Source organism: Oratosquilla oratoria, chromosome 16 (genome assembly GCF_046742065.1).
Source record: "Oratosquilla oratoria isolate Oo_2021 chromosome 16, ASM4674206v1, whole genome shotgun sequence".
Taxonomy (NCBI): Eukaryota; Metazoa; Arthropoda; class Malacostraca; order Stomatopoda; family Squillidae; genus Oratosquilla; species Oratosquilla oratoria.
The window spans coordinates 13,761,585-13,776,620 of record NC_134792.1 but is presented as its reverse complement, the minus strand read 5'-3'; the positions used below and the strand labels follow the sequence as shown (position 1 = coordinate 13,776,620).

The window sequence follows — 15,036 nt, the reverse complement described above, 5'->3', positions numbered from 1 at the left end:
ATTAATGGTGCTAGGTTAAAAATTAATTAGATTTAATTTGTCTTTGGGAAGAAACTTTGTTGAAGGAATAAATGAATCAGAAAAGGGAATGACTAAGGCGCTCATGTTCAATGAAAATATAGAGGAAATGGGGGTGGTGTTGAAAAAATTGGATCTTGCTCAGCTGAGGACTTTGACCAAGAACCAATCCGGTTAAGCTAATTTACTTAGTTGAGATTTTATTATATTTAGTTCTCCTTCAAGAAACTGGGGGCTGCAAATTCTAAGAGCTTCAAGAAATAATCCTGAGGCGATGCTACTTTTTACTTTGGGTGACTGCTGAAGAAATGGAGATAACTACCAGAATGGGTTTCTTTCTGTAGATGGTAAAAGCAAGCTTATCCCCAGGGTTGGCAATTCCAGTTCGGCCAGTCTTTGTTCATATGTCAGGTTTGAAAGTGTTGGGGCCATCTTTTTTGTTGCTCTTTGTATTCTTTCTAATTTTCTTATATTCTTTTTTGTACTGGATGCTTGTTGGCAAAGTGGGTTAGAGCATTACTACTTGCAGCAGAGGTTGAGGTGATGGCAGTTTGAACCCTGCCACCAGTGAGTTGGACCAAAGGCATGATTTATTAAATTTCATACTATAAAGCCCTCTGTAAGGGGCACCATCCTAGTCTGATTAGGGAAAATTTGGGATCCTGATTCATAAATATTCCATTTTAACCTGGGTTTGTCCTCTTGACTAAATTTTATGATTACCTCCCTTTGGTATATATATATATATATATATATATATATATATATATATATATATATATATATATATATTAGTGTACAACATTGAATGGGTCCCAGTGATTAGAGATACATTTTAACAACCACAATGCACTTTAATTCTAAGCCATCAAGGCTGACATGCAGAAATTGAAATGTGGTACTGCCAAGGACTCGAACCCCAGCATCCTCATGACAAGTGCGGCAGTGACTTACTAACTAGGCTATCAAGAGAGATATCTATCTCTCTTGATAGCCTAGTTGGTAAGTCAATGCCGCACTTGTCATGCATGTCTGCCTTGATGGTTTAGAATTAAAGTGCATTGTGGTTGTTAAAAATTATATATGTATATATATATATATATATATATATATATATATTTATGTATGTACTTCCTTATCAATTTTCCTTAGGTTTTAACACTTCACAGCAGTACATTAGGAATCTTGGCTTTTGTTGTTAATTATTATGATAATGATTGCTGTTTCAAATTATACTGACTGCAAATCCATAGCCCCACAGTGGCTGGCAGTGGTCCTTGGACCCTTCTATAGATCTCTCTTGGAAGAAACTTTGGACTGCTGTCTGTGTTTTATTAATGTGGGACTCTTTCTATGTTGGTGGCCTATACTATTAGGAGAGAGGAAGCAGCTGCTAATTGTCAGTTCTCCTTGTGAGAAAAGGTGAAAGAAATAAAATTGAAGTTAATAGAGTTCCTGGGCCCAGTCCAGAGAATGAGTGTCAGACCATCAGGGCTGCAGCTTACATTGAGGTGAGGGTGTCAACAAATTATAAAGATGGCAGTAGGAAGATGATTTATGATTCTCTCTGTTGGTCATCATTTAAAACTATCATTTGCATGTACATATTATTTGCCCTTGTTTCTTTGAAATAGTAATATGCCTTTCCCATTTTCTTCTTGATTGGTTTATACAAAATAGCAACGTCAAATTATTGAACAACAAGAGTTGAGACGTCAGCAGAAAGAAGCTGTTGAGAAGGAAAGACAGCGGCAGGAAGCTGAAAAGGAAAGAGCACGGATGGAGGAGGAAGCCTTGGAAAAAGTTATGGAGCAAGCTAAGGAAGCCAGAGCAACTCAGGAATTGCAGAAGTAAGTCATACAATGTTATGAAAATCTAAGTTACTAAACTAAAGCACAGTATTGTTTATTAAAAGATATATGTGAATGTACTGTATATGAAAATATATATAGGGTGTTCAGGATAAATTTGATAAAAAATTGTGGTAAAGTGCAATGGATAGCTTATTCTGTGTACTCTTGGTGGGTATGATAGCTAGAAAGCACTGGGATATTGGAAGAGAGTGACCTGCATCATGATGATTCATGCCGGATTAAAAAATTAAAAAATCTTAGCTGCAGCTCAGTGCTCCTTGAATACCAAGAAGGACATGAGATGTGAGCTGGAAAATTGCAACAGAGATGCAGAAGCAGTGGCTAGCAGGAAGGATCATAGAGTTCTGACTCTGTCCAAAATTCATCAAGAAGTCTCTCTCTCTCTCTCTCCCCCCCCCCCCAAAAAAAAAAGTGCAGCAAGATCCAGGCAAGGCAATGTAGACCTTGGTGAGAGAAATGGGCATTGGAGTGACGACTATGAAGAAAGCGTCAAATGAGGATCTTCACTACTCATACAAGAGGTGCAAGGGCCAACTACTCACTGCCAAGGCCCAAGAGAACTGCCTTATGAAAGCCAACAAATTCCTCACCAGTTGAGCCAGGGATGCTCTGGTTCTTCTCAGACGAGAAGAGCATCTGCCAAGACCAGTTACACAATGTGCAGAACAACAGGTGGCTAACCTAGTCCATATGAAGTCCTGCACTTCATGAAGACCAAGTTCCCTCAAACTGTGATGGTCTTTGGGTGTGTTTCCAGCAAAGGCCATGTCATGCTGCCCCACATCTTTGAAGAGGGACTCAGACTCACTTCAGATGGCTATGTTGAGTTGCTTGCCACTGTTGTCATGCACTGGGTGGAGAGGATGGCTGCAGGAAGACCATACATGTGGCAGCAGGACTCAGGTCCGTGTCACACCTCCGGGAAAACCCAGAAGTGGTAGTCTGAGAACTTCTACAACTTCACCAGTCCCAATATCTGGCCCCCCAACTCACCTAATTGCAACCCCATGGGCTATGTGGCTATGTATGGGGTGCAGTTGAAAAAGACACCAATTGTACTGCCTGCAACACCAAGGACAAGCTGATTGCCAGGATCAAAATGATGTTCAGGTGTCTCTTGAAGGACGCCGTGAAGGACGCATGCTTCAGGTTCAGGTCCCACCAGAAGACTGTGGTGGAGGCTCAGGGTGGCTTCTTTAAGTGAGCTGTATTTGGCAAAAGATCCTCTAAAAGATGCACTTTGAATTTTGAGAATACATAAATTTTTGGCCAGGATACGATGTTTTTTCTTTCCTTTCCAAAAAAGTGTCAAATTTATTCAGGACACCCTATACATATATGTATATGTGTATATGTATATATATATATATTTTTTTTTTACTCCTATTAGAAGAGAGAGTCAACAAGCAGCCAGAGTGCCTCCTCCCACCTCCAAAGTTGCAACACCAATGACTGCTCCTGCTGCCTCCTCTCCTGTCTCCCACCCAAATCTTGCCACCACGGCAGGTCCTCCACAACACCCTTCCTCCACTTCAACACCAACATCCTCAGCAGTGGATACCTCACGATTAAGTGACAGGGATAGACAAAAACTTAGGGAACAGGAGAGGCGGCGAAGAGAAGCTGTAAGTATTGGTGTAATTTTATTTCATAGGTAGTAAAATCCTTTTTCTAAGTTTGAAAGGTGGTACAGATGAGAGTAGAAGGGAAGAGATAGTATGTTTGTGAGAAGAAATATGGATGTGTTGGCATTGAGTGAAACTAAGTTGAAATGGGCAAGTTTGAGTTTGGGAGTGTAGTTCAGAGGATCTCAGGAGTGAAGACAGGACAAGGGAGAAAAGAGGTGGCTATACTAGTAAGTGAAGAGATAGGTAAGCATGTGGTGGAGTGGAAGGTTTCTTCAAGGTTAATGTGGATGAAGGTGAAACTGGGAAAGGAAATGTAGGTTTTTGTAAGTGCATATGGGCCTGGTAGTGAGAAGAGTGTAGAGGAAAGGGGGGCTTTTTGGATTTGAATGAGTGCTTAGAGGGGTTAGGGAGAAATATCAATGAAGTGGTATTTATAGACCTTAATACAAGGATAAAAATGATCCAATAGATGGAGTGGTTGGAAAGTGTGGAGTTCCATGAAAAAATTGTAGTGGAGTTGATGGTGGAGATGTGTCTAGAAAGAGAGCTGATACAGTGATTAGGAAGAAAGTCAAGCATAAGTACACATGGGAGAGGGTGGTGGATAGAAGGATGTTAGAGAATTGATAGACTATATAGTGGTAACCAGGAGAATAGTAGGAAGAGTTAAGGATGTATAATGTTCTAAGGGGAGAGAGTGGGGGATATCAGATCATTTTTTGGTGGAAGGTAAGTTGAGAGTGGATGATATAAGTAGAAGAAAAGGACAAAAGGTAGGAAGGTGCTTAACCCCTTCCATACGGTGCCGCACACGTAGGCGTCATGAGGAGCAAGTGGATTCGCGACGCTGCCATATCGGCGTCTTGATTATATTTATTGTAGTCGCCCCTGTGTTTTTACATTCTCCCAAATGCGCCCTGAATCCCATTCTCTGTGGTTTTCAAAATTCGCAGGTGAAAGAGAGAATGATCGATATAAGCGGTGACTATATTTTATGATGCGAGTATTATTACGACACGTCATATGGCTGGCATTGGCTGCTGCCCGCGGGATTTAAGTCCCGTACTGAAGTGGTTAAAGTGAACTGCTTTAATGAAAAAGAAAAGGAGTACAAGAAGAACCTGAGAGAGGAGTGGGAGGGAGTTTAGGATAGAGTAGAACTAGGAGTGGAGGAGGAATGGTGATGGTTCAAGGAGGGAGTCACAAGGTGTGGAAAGATGGTGTTTGGAACAAGAAGGATGGAAAATGAGGAGAAATAAGGAAAGATGAGGTGAAGGCAATTGTTAAGATGAAAGAACAGGTAAGTCACCTGAGTTGGATGGGTGTCATGCAGAATGTCTAAAAAAAAAAGTAGGTACAATGATTGTGGACTGGCAGGTGAGGTTATTTAATGTTTGTTTAAGAGAGGGTAGAGTGCCAGAGGACTGGAGGAGTGCCTGTATAGTTCCACGTTACAAGGGAAAAGGGGACAAGTGTGATTGTAGTAGTTTCAGAGGGATTGGTTTGTTAAGTGTAGTTGGGAAGGTTTATGGGAGGGTCTTGATTGAGAGGGTTAGGAGAGGAAGAGAGGGAGTAATTGGTGAGGAACAGTGTGGGTTTCGGACAGGTAAGTGTTGCATAGATCAGATTTTTGTGGTAAGACAGATATGTGAGAAAGCTTTAGGAAAAGGTATGGATGTTTTTTTGGGCCTTTATGGATTTAGAAAGGGCTTTTGACAGGGTACACAGGAAGGCACTGTGGGAGGTATTGCAAATATATATTGGATAGGAGGAAAGCTTTTAAGAGCAGTCAAGAGTTTTACAAAAGAGCTTGTGTTAGAATTATAAATGGAGAGAGTGGTTTGATGTAAATGTGGGATGCTAGGGGTGTGTTATGTCACCTTAGCTGTTCAATTATACATGGATGGGGTGGTGCAAAAGGAAAATGTAAGGGTAATGGGTTGGGGATTGGAGATGGTTAAAGAAAATGGAGATAAGACAATTATTTGCTGATGACACTGCACTTCTGACAGGATCAGAGGAGGGATTAAGGAAGTTAGTATCAGAGTTTGGTAAGGTGAGCAAAATAAGGAAGTTGAAGATAAATGTGGGTAAAAGTAAGATGTACAAGGAGAGAAAGCGGTAGCAGGCTGGAAGTGAGTATTTAGGGAGAGAGACTGGAGGAAGTGGTTTTAGGTACTTAGGTGCAAATATGGCAGGAAAGGGAGTAGTGGAGGTAGACTGTAGATTGAGAGAAGCAAGTAAATGCCTTGGTGGGTTAAAAAGTGTAATGAGAAATAGACATATGGGAATGGATGCTAAGAGAAGATTGTATGGAGTGATTGTGCCAACAGCACTTTATGGGGCAGAAACATGGAACATAAGAGAAGAGAGAAGTTTGAATGTGTTTCAGATGAGGTGCCTTAGAAGTATGACAGGGGTTACTAGGCTGGATAGAGTGAGAAATGAGGTGAGGAGAACAGGGGTGGAAAGGGACTTGGGATATAGGGTTGATGAAAGAGTATTGGGATGGCTTGGACACATGGAAAGGGAATTGGGAGATACGGTTGATGAAAGAGTTTTGGGATGGCTTGGACACATTGAAAGAATGAATGAAGAAAGATTAGTAAAACAGATGTGGAAGGTAGAAGTAGGCGTGAATGTGAAGGGGTGACCAAGGATGAGATGGATGGATGGGGTAAAAGGGGCATTGGGAAAGAGATGAATGTCTGTTGAGGAAGTACGGGAAAAGACAGAAGATAAGGGTGAATGGAAAATGGTTGTGTATGGATGATGATGTGATGCATTAAAGGGAGTGGGTGGGTGATGGGGGTGAAGGAGTTTGTGTGAAAAATAAATTGATGCAGCCTGAAGGGATTTCTCCCTGTCTTCTCCATTTTAGCATGAGGGGATGGAGAGGGGGGTTGCCAATTTAATGAAGCAGCCTTGCTGTGGATGTGCTGTGTTTTGCGACACTGCTTCTGATCCAGGGCAGTAATCGAGATGTAGGGATGACCTATCATCCAGGAGGAGCCAAGATAGGAGGGTGGGAGGGGGTTGGATAGGAGTGGAGATGGAATAGGTGGGAGTGTTTTTTTTTTTTTTTTTTTTGTTTTTTTTTTTTTTCTCCTTCCTCCTCCTACCTCCCTTGTAAGGGGGGAAAAGCCTATGGTATATGTATGCCTCCTCCTCCATGCTGCCCGCCTTTGTTGAACTGGAGTGGCGCCGCCTCCCTCCTCGCTACTGAGGTCCACACACTCATCACTTTGGATCGGTGCTGCAAATTTTTTAAAGTAGTAAGAAATTTTGGAAGTTAACAGTAAAAAGGTGAAAGGTGCAAATGGACAGATGTTAACAGAAGGGGAGGCAGTAAGGGGAAGGTGGGCAGAGTATTTTAGAGAATGTTGAATGTGGAAGAGGATAGGGAGGGACTGATGGTAGCAGTGAGAGGTGCTAAGAAAATGACAGTGATGGGAGAGGAAAATGGAGGAGAAATAAGAAGAGATGAGGTGCAAGTAGTTTTGAAAATAAGAGCAGGGAAAGCACTTGGGTGTCATGTGGAGTGTCTGAAGAACAGAGGTACAGTAATAATGGACTGGTTAGTGGATCTGTATTTTCTCCCTATTCCCACCCATTTCACTCCCCTCCACCACCCTTTCCAACCCTCCCATCTCAGCTCCACATTGGCCAATTGCCCTGGCTCAAATGCAAAGCAGCAAGGCCACTTTGCTTAATCGGCAACCCCCACTCTCTGTCCCCATATGAACAAAGAGAGATGGGGAGAAGTCCCATCAGGCTGCATCAAAATATCATTCACACATAAGCACCCCCTGCCCCCATCCTCAACCCCTCCCTTACTTGCACAACAGTATAATCCATACACAGTCATTCTCCACTCATCCCTATCTCCTACATTCTCCTCTTGCTCAATGTCCCCTTCCTCCCATCCATCTCATCCTCTGTCATCCCTTCAAGTTCACTCCCTCCACACCTCTTTTACTAATGTTTCATCACTCATTATTTCCATGTATCCAAACCATCCCAATAATCTTTCAGCCCTATCAGCCATCTCCTTTTCCACTCCCACTCTATCCAACCTACTAATCTGTATCATACTTCTCAGACATTTCATCTCAAACACATTTAAACTTTTCCTCTCTGCCTGTCTTATATTCCAAGCCTCTGACCCACACAATTCCGTCAGCACAATTACCCCTTCATACCCCTCTTTGCATCCATTCACAGTTGCCTATTTCTCATAACACTTTTTAATCACCCAAGGCATTTACTTGCTTTTCTCAATCTATAATTTACCTCCACCTCTATTCTTCCTTGTTGCCACATGCAACCCCAAATACTTAAAGCTATCCACTTCCTCCAGCCTCTCCTATTAAACTTCCAACTCGCTGCCATCCTTGAACATATCATCACCTTGCTTTTACCCACATTTACTTTCAACATTCTCTTATCACATACCTTTCCAAAGTCCATCACTAATTCCCTTAATCCCTCCTCTGACCTTGCCACAAGCAGTGTCGTTAACAAACAACAATTGGCTCACATCCCCTTTCTCTTTCTCCAGTCCTCTGCCCATTACCCTCTTATACCCTATCCATGTACATTTTGAACAGCCATGGTGACATGACATGGCCCTGATGCAGTCCCACCTTTACCTCAAACCATTCACTCTCTCCATTTCCCATTCTAACACAGGCTCTACTGCTCTCATAAAAACTCTGACTGCCCTTAATAGCTTTCCCCCAGTCCCATATATCTGCAAAACCTCCTACAGTGCCTTCCTGTGTACCCTGTCATAAGCCTTTTCCAAATCCATAAAGGCACAAAAAACATCCTAACCTTTTCCCAGAGCTTTGCCAAGTGCAATTTGTGATCCATGCAACCCCTACCTTTCCTAACCTCACCAATTACTCTCACCATTCCTGGCTAGTGAAGTTGTTTAATGTGTGTCAAAGGGAGGGTAGAATGCCGGAGGAGTGCCTGTATAGTTCCACTTTTAACCACTTCAGTAAGAGTCAAATTCTCATGCGCAACATCAGCTGCCATATGTATGCTGTATCATACTGCTTGCATTATAAAATATAAAGTCACTGCTGTATTACTCATTCTCTTTTAGTCTGAGTATTAATAAACACAGAAAATGTGATCAAACCAGTTCACAGAATCTGGGATACTCATGTACAACTACATACATATACCAAAGGTTTTTATCCCCATTACACATGTAGCCAAAAGGAAAGGCATAGAAACCACTCCTACCCATTCTATCCCCTACATACTCCACTCCCCTCTACCATCTTCCCTCCCTCTTATCTTGGCCTCCTGGATGATGGGTCATCCCTGCATCTTGTCCACTGCCCTGGGTCAGAAGCAGTGTCACAAGACATAGCACATCCACAGCAAGGTTGCTTCATTAATTTGGCGAACCCCCTCTCCGTCCCCTCATACAGAAAAGAAGATGGGAAGAAACCCCTTCGAGCTGCATCAATTTATTTCTCATACTCCCTCACCCCCATCCCCCACTCACTCCCCTTCATCCATACACAACCATTATCTATTCACCCCTATCTTCTGTCTTTTCCTGTCCTTCCTCAACAGACATTTCCCTTTTTCCCAATGCCCTATTTACCCCATCCATCCATCTCAACCTAGGACGCCCCCTCATATTCACTCCTTTCACCTCTACCTTCCACACCTCTTTTACTAATCTTTCTTCACTCTTTCCATGTGTCCAGACCATCCCAGTACTCTTTCATCAACCCTATCTCCCAACGCCCTGTCCACCCCTGTTCTCCTCCTCACCTCCTCATTTCTCACTCTATCTAGCCTAGTAACCCCTATCATACTTCTCAGGCATTTCATCTCAAACCATCTCAAACACATTCAAACTCCTTTCTTCATCTCTTATGTTCCATGTTTCTGCCCCATACAGTGCTGTTGGCACAATCACTCCTTCATACAATCTTTGCATCCATTCCCAAATGTCTATTTTTCATTACACTTTTTAATACCCCAAGGCATTTACTCTCTTCACTCAATCTACATTCTACTCCACCCCCACTCCTCCCTTTCCTGCCGTATTCACACCCAAATATCTAAAACTATCCACTTCCCTTAATACTCACTTCCAGTCTGCTGCCACTTTCACCCCTTGTACATCTCATCACCTTACATTTACCCACATTTATCTTCAACTTCTTTCTTTCACACACCTCAAAATCTGTCACTAACTTTCTCAATCCCTCCTACAAGTGCAGTGTCATCAGCAAACAACAACTGGCTTATCTCCCACATATCCCCATTTTCTTTAACCATCTCAAATCTCCAACCCTATACCCTTGCATTCACCTCTCGCACCACCCTATCCATGTATAAATTGAACAGCCAGGGCAACATAACACATCCCTGATGAAGTCCCACCTTTACCTCAAACCACTTGCTCTCCATTTTTAATCCTAACACAAGTTCTACTGCTATCATAAAAAATCATGACTGCTCTTAACAGCTTTCCTCCTATCCCATATATCTGCAAACCCTCCCACAGCGCCTACCCTGTCATAAGCCTTTTCTAGATCCATAAAAGCCCAAACGACATCCTTACCTTTTCTATAGCTTTCTCACATAGTCTTACCACAAAAATCTTATTTACACAACCCCAACCTGTCCTAAACCCACACTGTTCCTCACCAATTATTCCCTGTTCCTCTCCTAATCCTCTCAGTCAAGACCCTCCCATAAGCCCTCCCAACTACACTACAAGCAGATCCCTCTGAAACTACTACAACTCACACTTGTCCCCCTTTCCCTTATAGAGTGGAACTATACAGGCACCCTCTCTTAAACAAATATTAACCTCACCAGCCAGTCCACAATAAATGTACTTCTTTTTTTCAGGCATTCTTCATGGCATCCATCCAACACAAGTGCCTTACCTGCTCTCATCACCTTCATCTTTTCTTATTTCTCCTCACTCATCATGATCACTTTCTTAGTGCTTCCCACTGCAACTACCTTTCTCTCCCTATTCTCTTTCACATTTAGCAACTCCCTAAAATACTCTGTCCATCTTCCTCTCACAGCCTTCTCTTCTATTATCATCTCTCCATCTGCACCTTTTATCTTTTCTTCTCTACTTGATTCACCTCTTCCTCTCTTAATTTCTTTCCAAAACATTTTTTTTATTACTTTCAAAATTTTCTGTCATACTCACCTCATTTCACATCTGCTCTCCTCTTTGCCTCCTTTATCTTATGCTTTACTTCTCTTTACTTTGTACCTCTCATATGATTCCCTTGTCCTAAAATGTAACCAATATATGAAAGCCTGCTTCTCTTCTACACCCTTCTTCGCTTCCTCATCCCACCACTCACTACCCTTCCTTCTATTTCCTGTCCTCCTTGTTCCACACACCACCTTTGCACATCTTATGACTCCCTCCATGAACCATCCCCATTCCTCCTCCACTCCTAGTTCTACTCTATCCTTCATTCCCTCCCACTCTTCTCTCAGCTTCTTCTTATACTCTTACATCCTTAACTCTTCTTACTATACTCCTGGTTACCACTATATAGTCCTCCTCTTTCTCCATCTATCCTCCACTCTCAACTTACCTTCCACCAGAAAATGATCTGATATTCCCCGAACATGTACATCCTTAACTATTCCTACTATACTCCTATTTACCAATACATAGTCTATGTATGCTCTATCTGCCACCCTTCCATCCACCCTCTCCCATGTGTACTTATGCTTGACTCTCTTCCTAAACACTGTATTTGCTATCATCAACTCTCTTTTGAGACACATCTCCACTACAATTTTTTCCTGGAGCTTCATAATTCCTAGTCACTCCATCTATTGGTTCATTTCCTACCCTAGCATTAAGGTCTCCCAATACCACTACATTAACATTTCTCCCTAATCCCTCTATGCTCTTATTTAAATCCATCCAAAAAGCCTCCTTTTCTTCTATGCTCTTCTCACTACCAGGTCCATACACACAAAAACCCACATCTCACTTCATCCACATTAACCTTGAAGAAACCTCCTTCCACTCCACTACACACTTACCCGTAGTGGAGTGGAAGGAGGTTTCTTCAAGGTTAATGTGGATGAAGGTGAAACTGGGAAGGGAGATGTGGGTTTTTGTAAAAGCATATGGGCCTGGCAGTGAGAAGAGTGAGGAAGAGAGGGAGGCTTTTTGGATAGATTTAAATGAGTGCATTGAGGGATTAGGGAGGAACATCAATGTAGTGGTATTGGGAGACCTTAATGCTAGGTTAGGAAATGAACCAATAGATGGAGTGGTTGGGAAGTTTGGAGTTCTAGGAAAGAATTGTGGTGGAGAGTTGATGGTGGAGATGTGTCTGGAAAGAGAGTTGATGATAGCAAATACAGTGTTTAGGAAGAAAGTCAAGCACATGTACACATGGGAGAGGGTGGTGGATGGAAGGGTTGTAGATAGAGTGTTAATGGACTATGTACTGGTAAATAGGAGTATAGTAGGAAGAGTTAAGGATGTACATGTTCTAAGAGGAGAGAGTGGGGTATGTCACATAATTTTCTGATGGAAGGTAAGTTGAGAGTAGAGGATAGATGAAGAAAGAGGAAAAGAACAAAAGGTAGGGAGGTGCTTAGAGTGAACTGCTTAAATGAGAAAGAAAAGGAGAAGGTATACAAGAATCGGAGAGGAGTGGGAGGAAATTGGAGGAGAAATGGGGATGGTTCAAAGAGGGAGTCAAAGTGTGCAAAGATGTGTGGAAAAAGGAGGATGGGAGGAAATAGAAGGAAAGGTAGGTGGGATGAGGAAGCAAAGAAAGTTGTAAAAGAAAAGAAGCGAGCTTTCACAGATTGGTTACAAAATAGGACGAGGGAATCATAAGTACAGGTAAACGTCGACTTACGATGGCCGCGACTTACGATTGTTCGACTTTACGATGACGACGACGACGATATGATAATTTAACCCCTTCCATACGGTGCCGCACACATAGGCGTCATGAGGAGCAAGTAGATTCGCGACGCTGCCATATCGGCGTCTTGATTATATTTATTGTAGTCGCCCCTGTGTTTTTACATTCTCTCAAATGTGCCCTAAATCCCATTCTCTGTGGTTTTCAAAATTCGCGGGTGAAAGAGAGAACGATCGATATAAGCGGTGACTATATTTTATGATGCGAGTATTATTACGTCACGTCGTACGGCTGGCATTGGCTGCTGCCCGCGAGGTTTAAGTCCCGTACTGAAAATACATATTATAGTGTTTGAATATGGTAAAAAGGATAAAAATAATTAAATAAACTACTGTACATGTTTAATAGGCTATATTCAGTATCTCTGGTGGTGAATATACAGGTAGGCTAGGTACAGTGACCACGGAACAGAGTGGGGATCGACTTACGATGAGATCGTCTTACGATGGCTCTATCGAAACCTAATGCCATCGTAAGTCGACGTTTACCTGTACAAAGAAAAGAGAAGTAAAGCATAAGATAAAGGAGGCAAAGAGGAGAGCAGATGTGAAATGGGGTAAGAGTATGACAGAAAATTTTGAAAGTAATAAATATGTTTTGGAAACAAATTAAGAAAGGAAGAGGTGAATCAAGTAGAGAAGAAAAGGTAAAAGTTGCATATGGAAAGATGATAATGGAAAAGAAAGCAGTAAGAAGATGGGCAGAATATTTTAGGGAATTACTAAATGTGAAGGATAGGGAGGGAAAGGTAGCTGCAGTGGGAAGCACAAAGATGACTGTGATGAGTGAGGAAAATGGAGGAGAAATAAGGAAAGATGAAGTGAAGGCAGTTGTTAAGATGATGAGAGAAGTTAAGGCACCTGGGTTGGATGGATGTCATGCAGAATGTCTGAAGAAAGGAGGTACGGTGATGGTGGACTGGCTGGTGAAGTTATTTAATGTTTAAGAGAGGGTAGAGTGCCTGTATAGTTCCACTTTACAAGGGAAAAGGGGACAAGTGTGAGTGTAGTAGTTTCAGAGGGATCAGCTTGTTAAGTGTAGTTGGGAAGGCTTATGAGAGGGTTTTGATTGAGAGGATTAGGAGAGGAACAGAGGGATTGGTTAGGAACAGTGTGGGTTCAGGACAGGTAGAGGTTGCGTAGATCATATTTTTGTGGTAAGGCAGGTATGTAAGAAAACTATAGGAAAAGGTAAGGATGATATTTGGGCTTTTATGGATCTGGAAAAGGCTTATGACAAGGTAGACAAGAAGGCACTGTGGGAGGTATTGCAGATATATGAGATAGGAGGAAAGCTTTTAGGAGTTGTCAAGAGTTTTTACGAGAGTAGTAGAGCGTGTGTCAGGATTAGAAATGGATATAGTGGTTTGAGGTAAAGGTGGGACTTCATCAAGGATGTGTTATGTCACCCTGGCTGTTCAATTTAGATATGTATGGGGTGGTACGAGAGGTAAATGGAAGGGTAGTGGGCCAGGGATTGGAGATGGTTAAAGAAAATGGAGAAAAGTGGGAGGTAAGCCAGATGTTGTTTGCGGATGACACTGCGCTTGTAGCAGGATTAGAGGAGGGATTGAGGAAGTTAGTAACAGAGTTTGGGAAGGTGTGCAAAAGAAGGAAGTTGAAGATATGAAGTAAGGTGATGAGATGTACAAGGGGGAGAAAGTGGCAGCACACTGGAAGTGAGTGTTAAGGGAGAGAGACTGGAGGAAATGGATAGTTTTAGATACTTGGGTGTGAATGTGGCAGGAAAGGGAGGTAGAATGAGATTGATGGATTTGAGAAAGAGGGGAATATCTGTTGAGGAAGGATGGGAGAGGACGAAAGATAGGTGTGAATGGAAAATGGTTGTATATGGATGATGCTGTGATTCATTAGGTGGAATGGGTGGGGGATGTATGAGAAATAATGTGACACATCCCAAAGGGATTTCTCCCCGTCTTCTCCTTTTCTGCATGAGGGGTCAGAGAAGGTGGTTACTGATTTAACCTCTTCCATACAGTGCCGGCTACGTAGGCGGCATGAGGAGCAAGTGGATACGCAAGGCTGCCGTATCGGCATCTTGATTATATTTATTGTAGTCGTCCCTGCGTAACTGACATACTCTCTAAACTGGCTTTATCACATTTTCTATGGTTATCAAAATTCACTGGTGAAAGAGAGAACGATCGATATAAGCGGTGACTATTTTTTATGATGCGAGTATTATGACGCAACATCGTACGTCTGGCAGCTAATGCTACCCACGAAATTTTGGCCCGGAGTGAAATGGTTAATGAAGCGTCCTTGCTGTGGATGTGGTGTCTTGTGACACTGATTCTGACCCAGGGCAGTGGGAGAGATGCAGGGATGATCCATCATCCAGGAGGTGCGAAGATAAGAGGGTGGAGTGTGGTAAGGGTGGAAGTGGTTTTTATGCCTTTGTTTTTTGGCTACCTACCTTATAATGGGGAAAAAAGCCTTTGGTATATGTGTCGTTCTTCCCATATGCCTAAGGCATCTTATCATTCTTTGATCATCCCTATCTGCCAGTTGCGTCATCACTCTTGCT

The 15,036-nt window shown here is 42.4% G+C and overlaps 1 protein-coding gene across 11 annotated transcripts in view; it reads left to right on the top strand.

Moving 5' to 3' along the window:
* The window catches only part of LOC143033834 (uncharacterized), a 446,867-nt gene that overhangs the window by 428,494 nt on the left and 3,337 nt on the right, over positions 1–15,036 (top strand). For all 11 annotated transcript variants that reach the window (XM_076199375.1, XM_076199378.1, XM_076199376.1 and 8 more), the window contains 2 exons: positions 1,699–1,868; positions 3,283–3,517. In XM_076199375.1, coding sequence (XP_076055490.1) covers positions 1,699–1,868; positions 3,283–3,517 — 405 coding nt within the window. The remainder of the gene's footprint in view (positions 1–1,698; positions 1,869–3,282; positions 3,518–15,036) is intronic.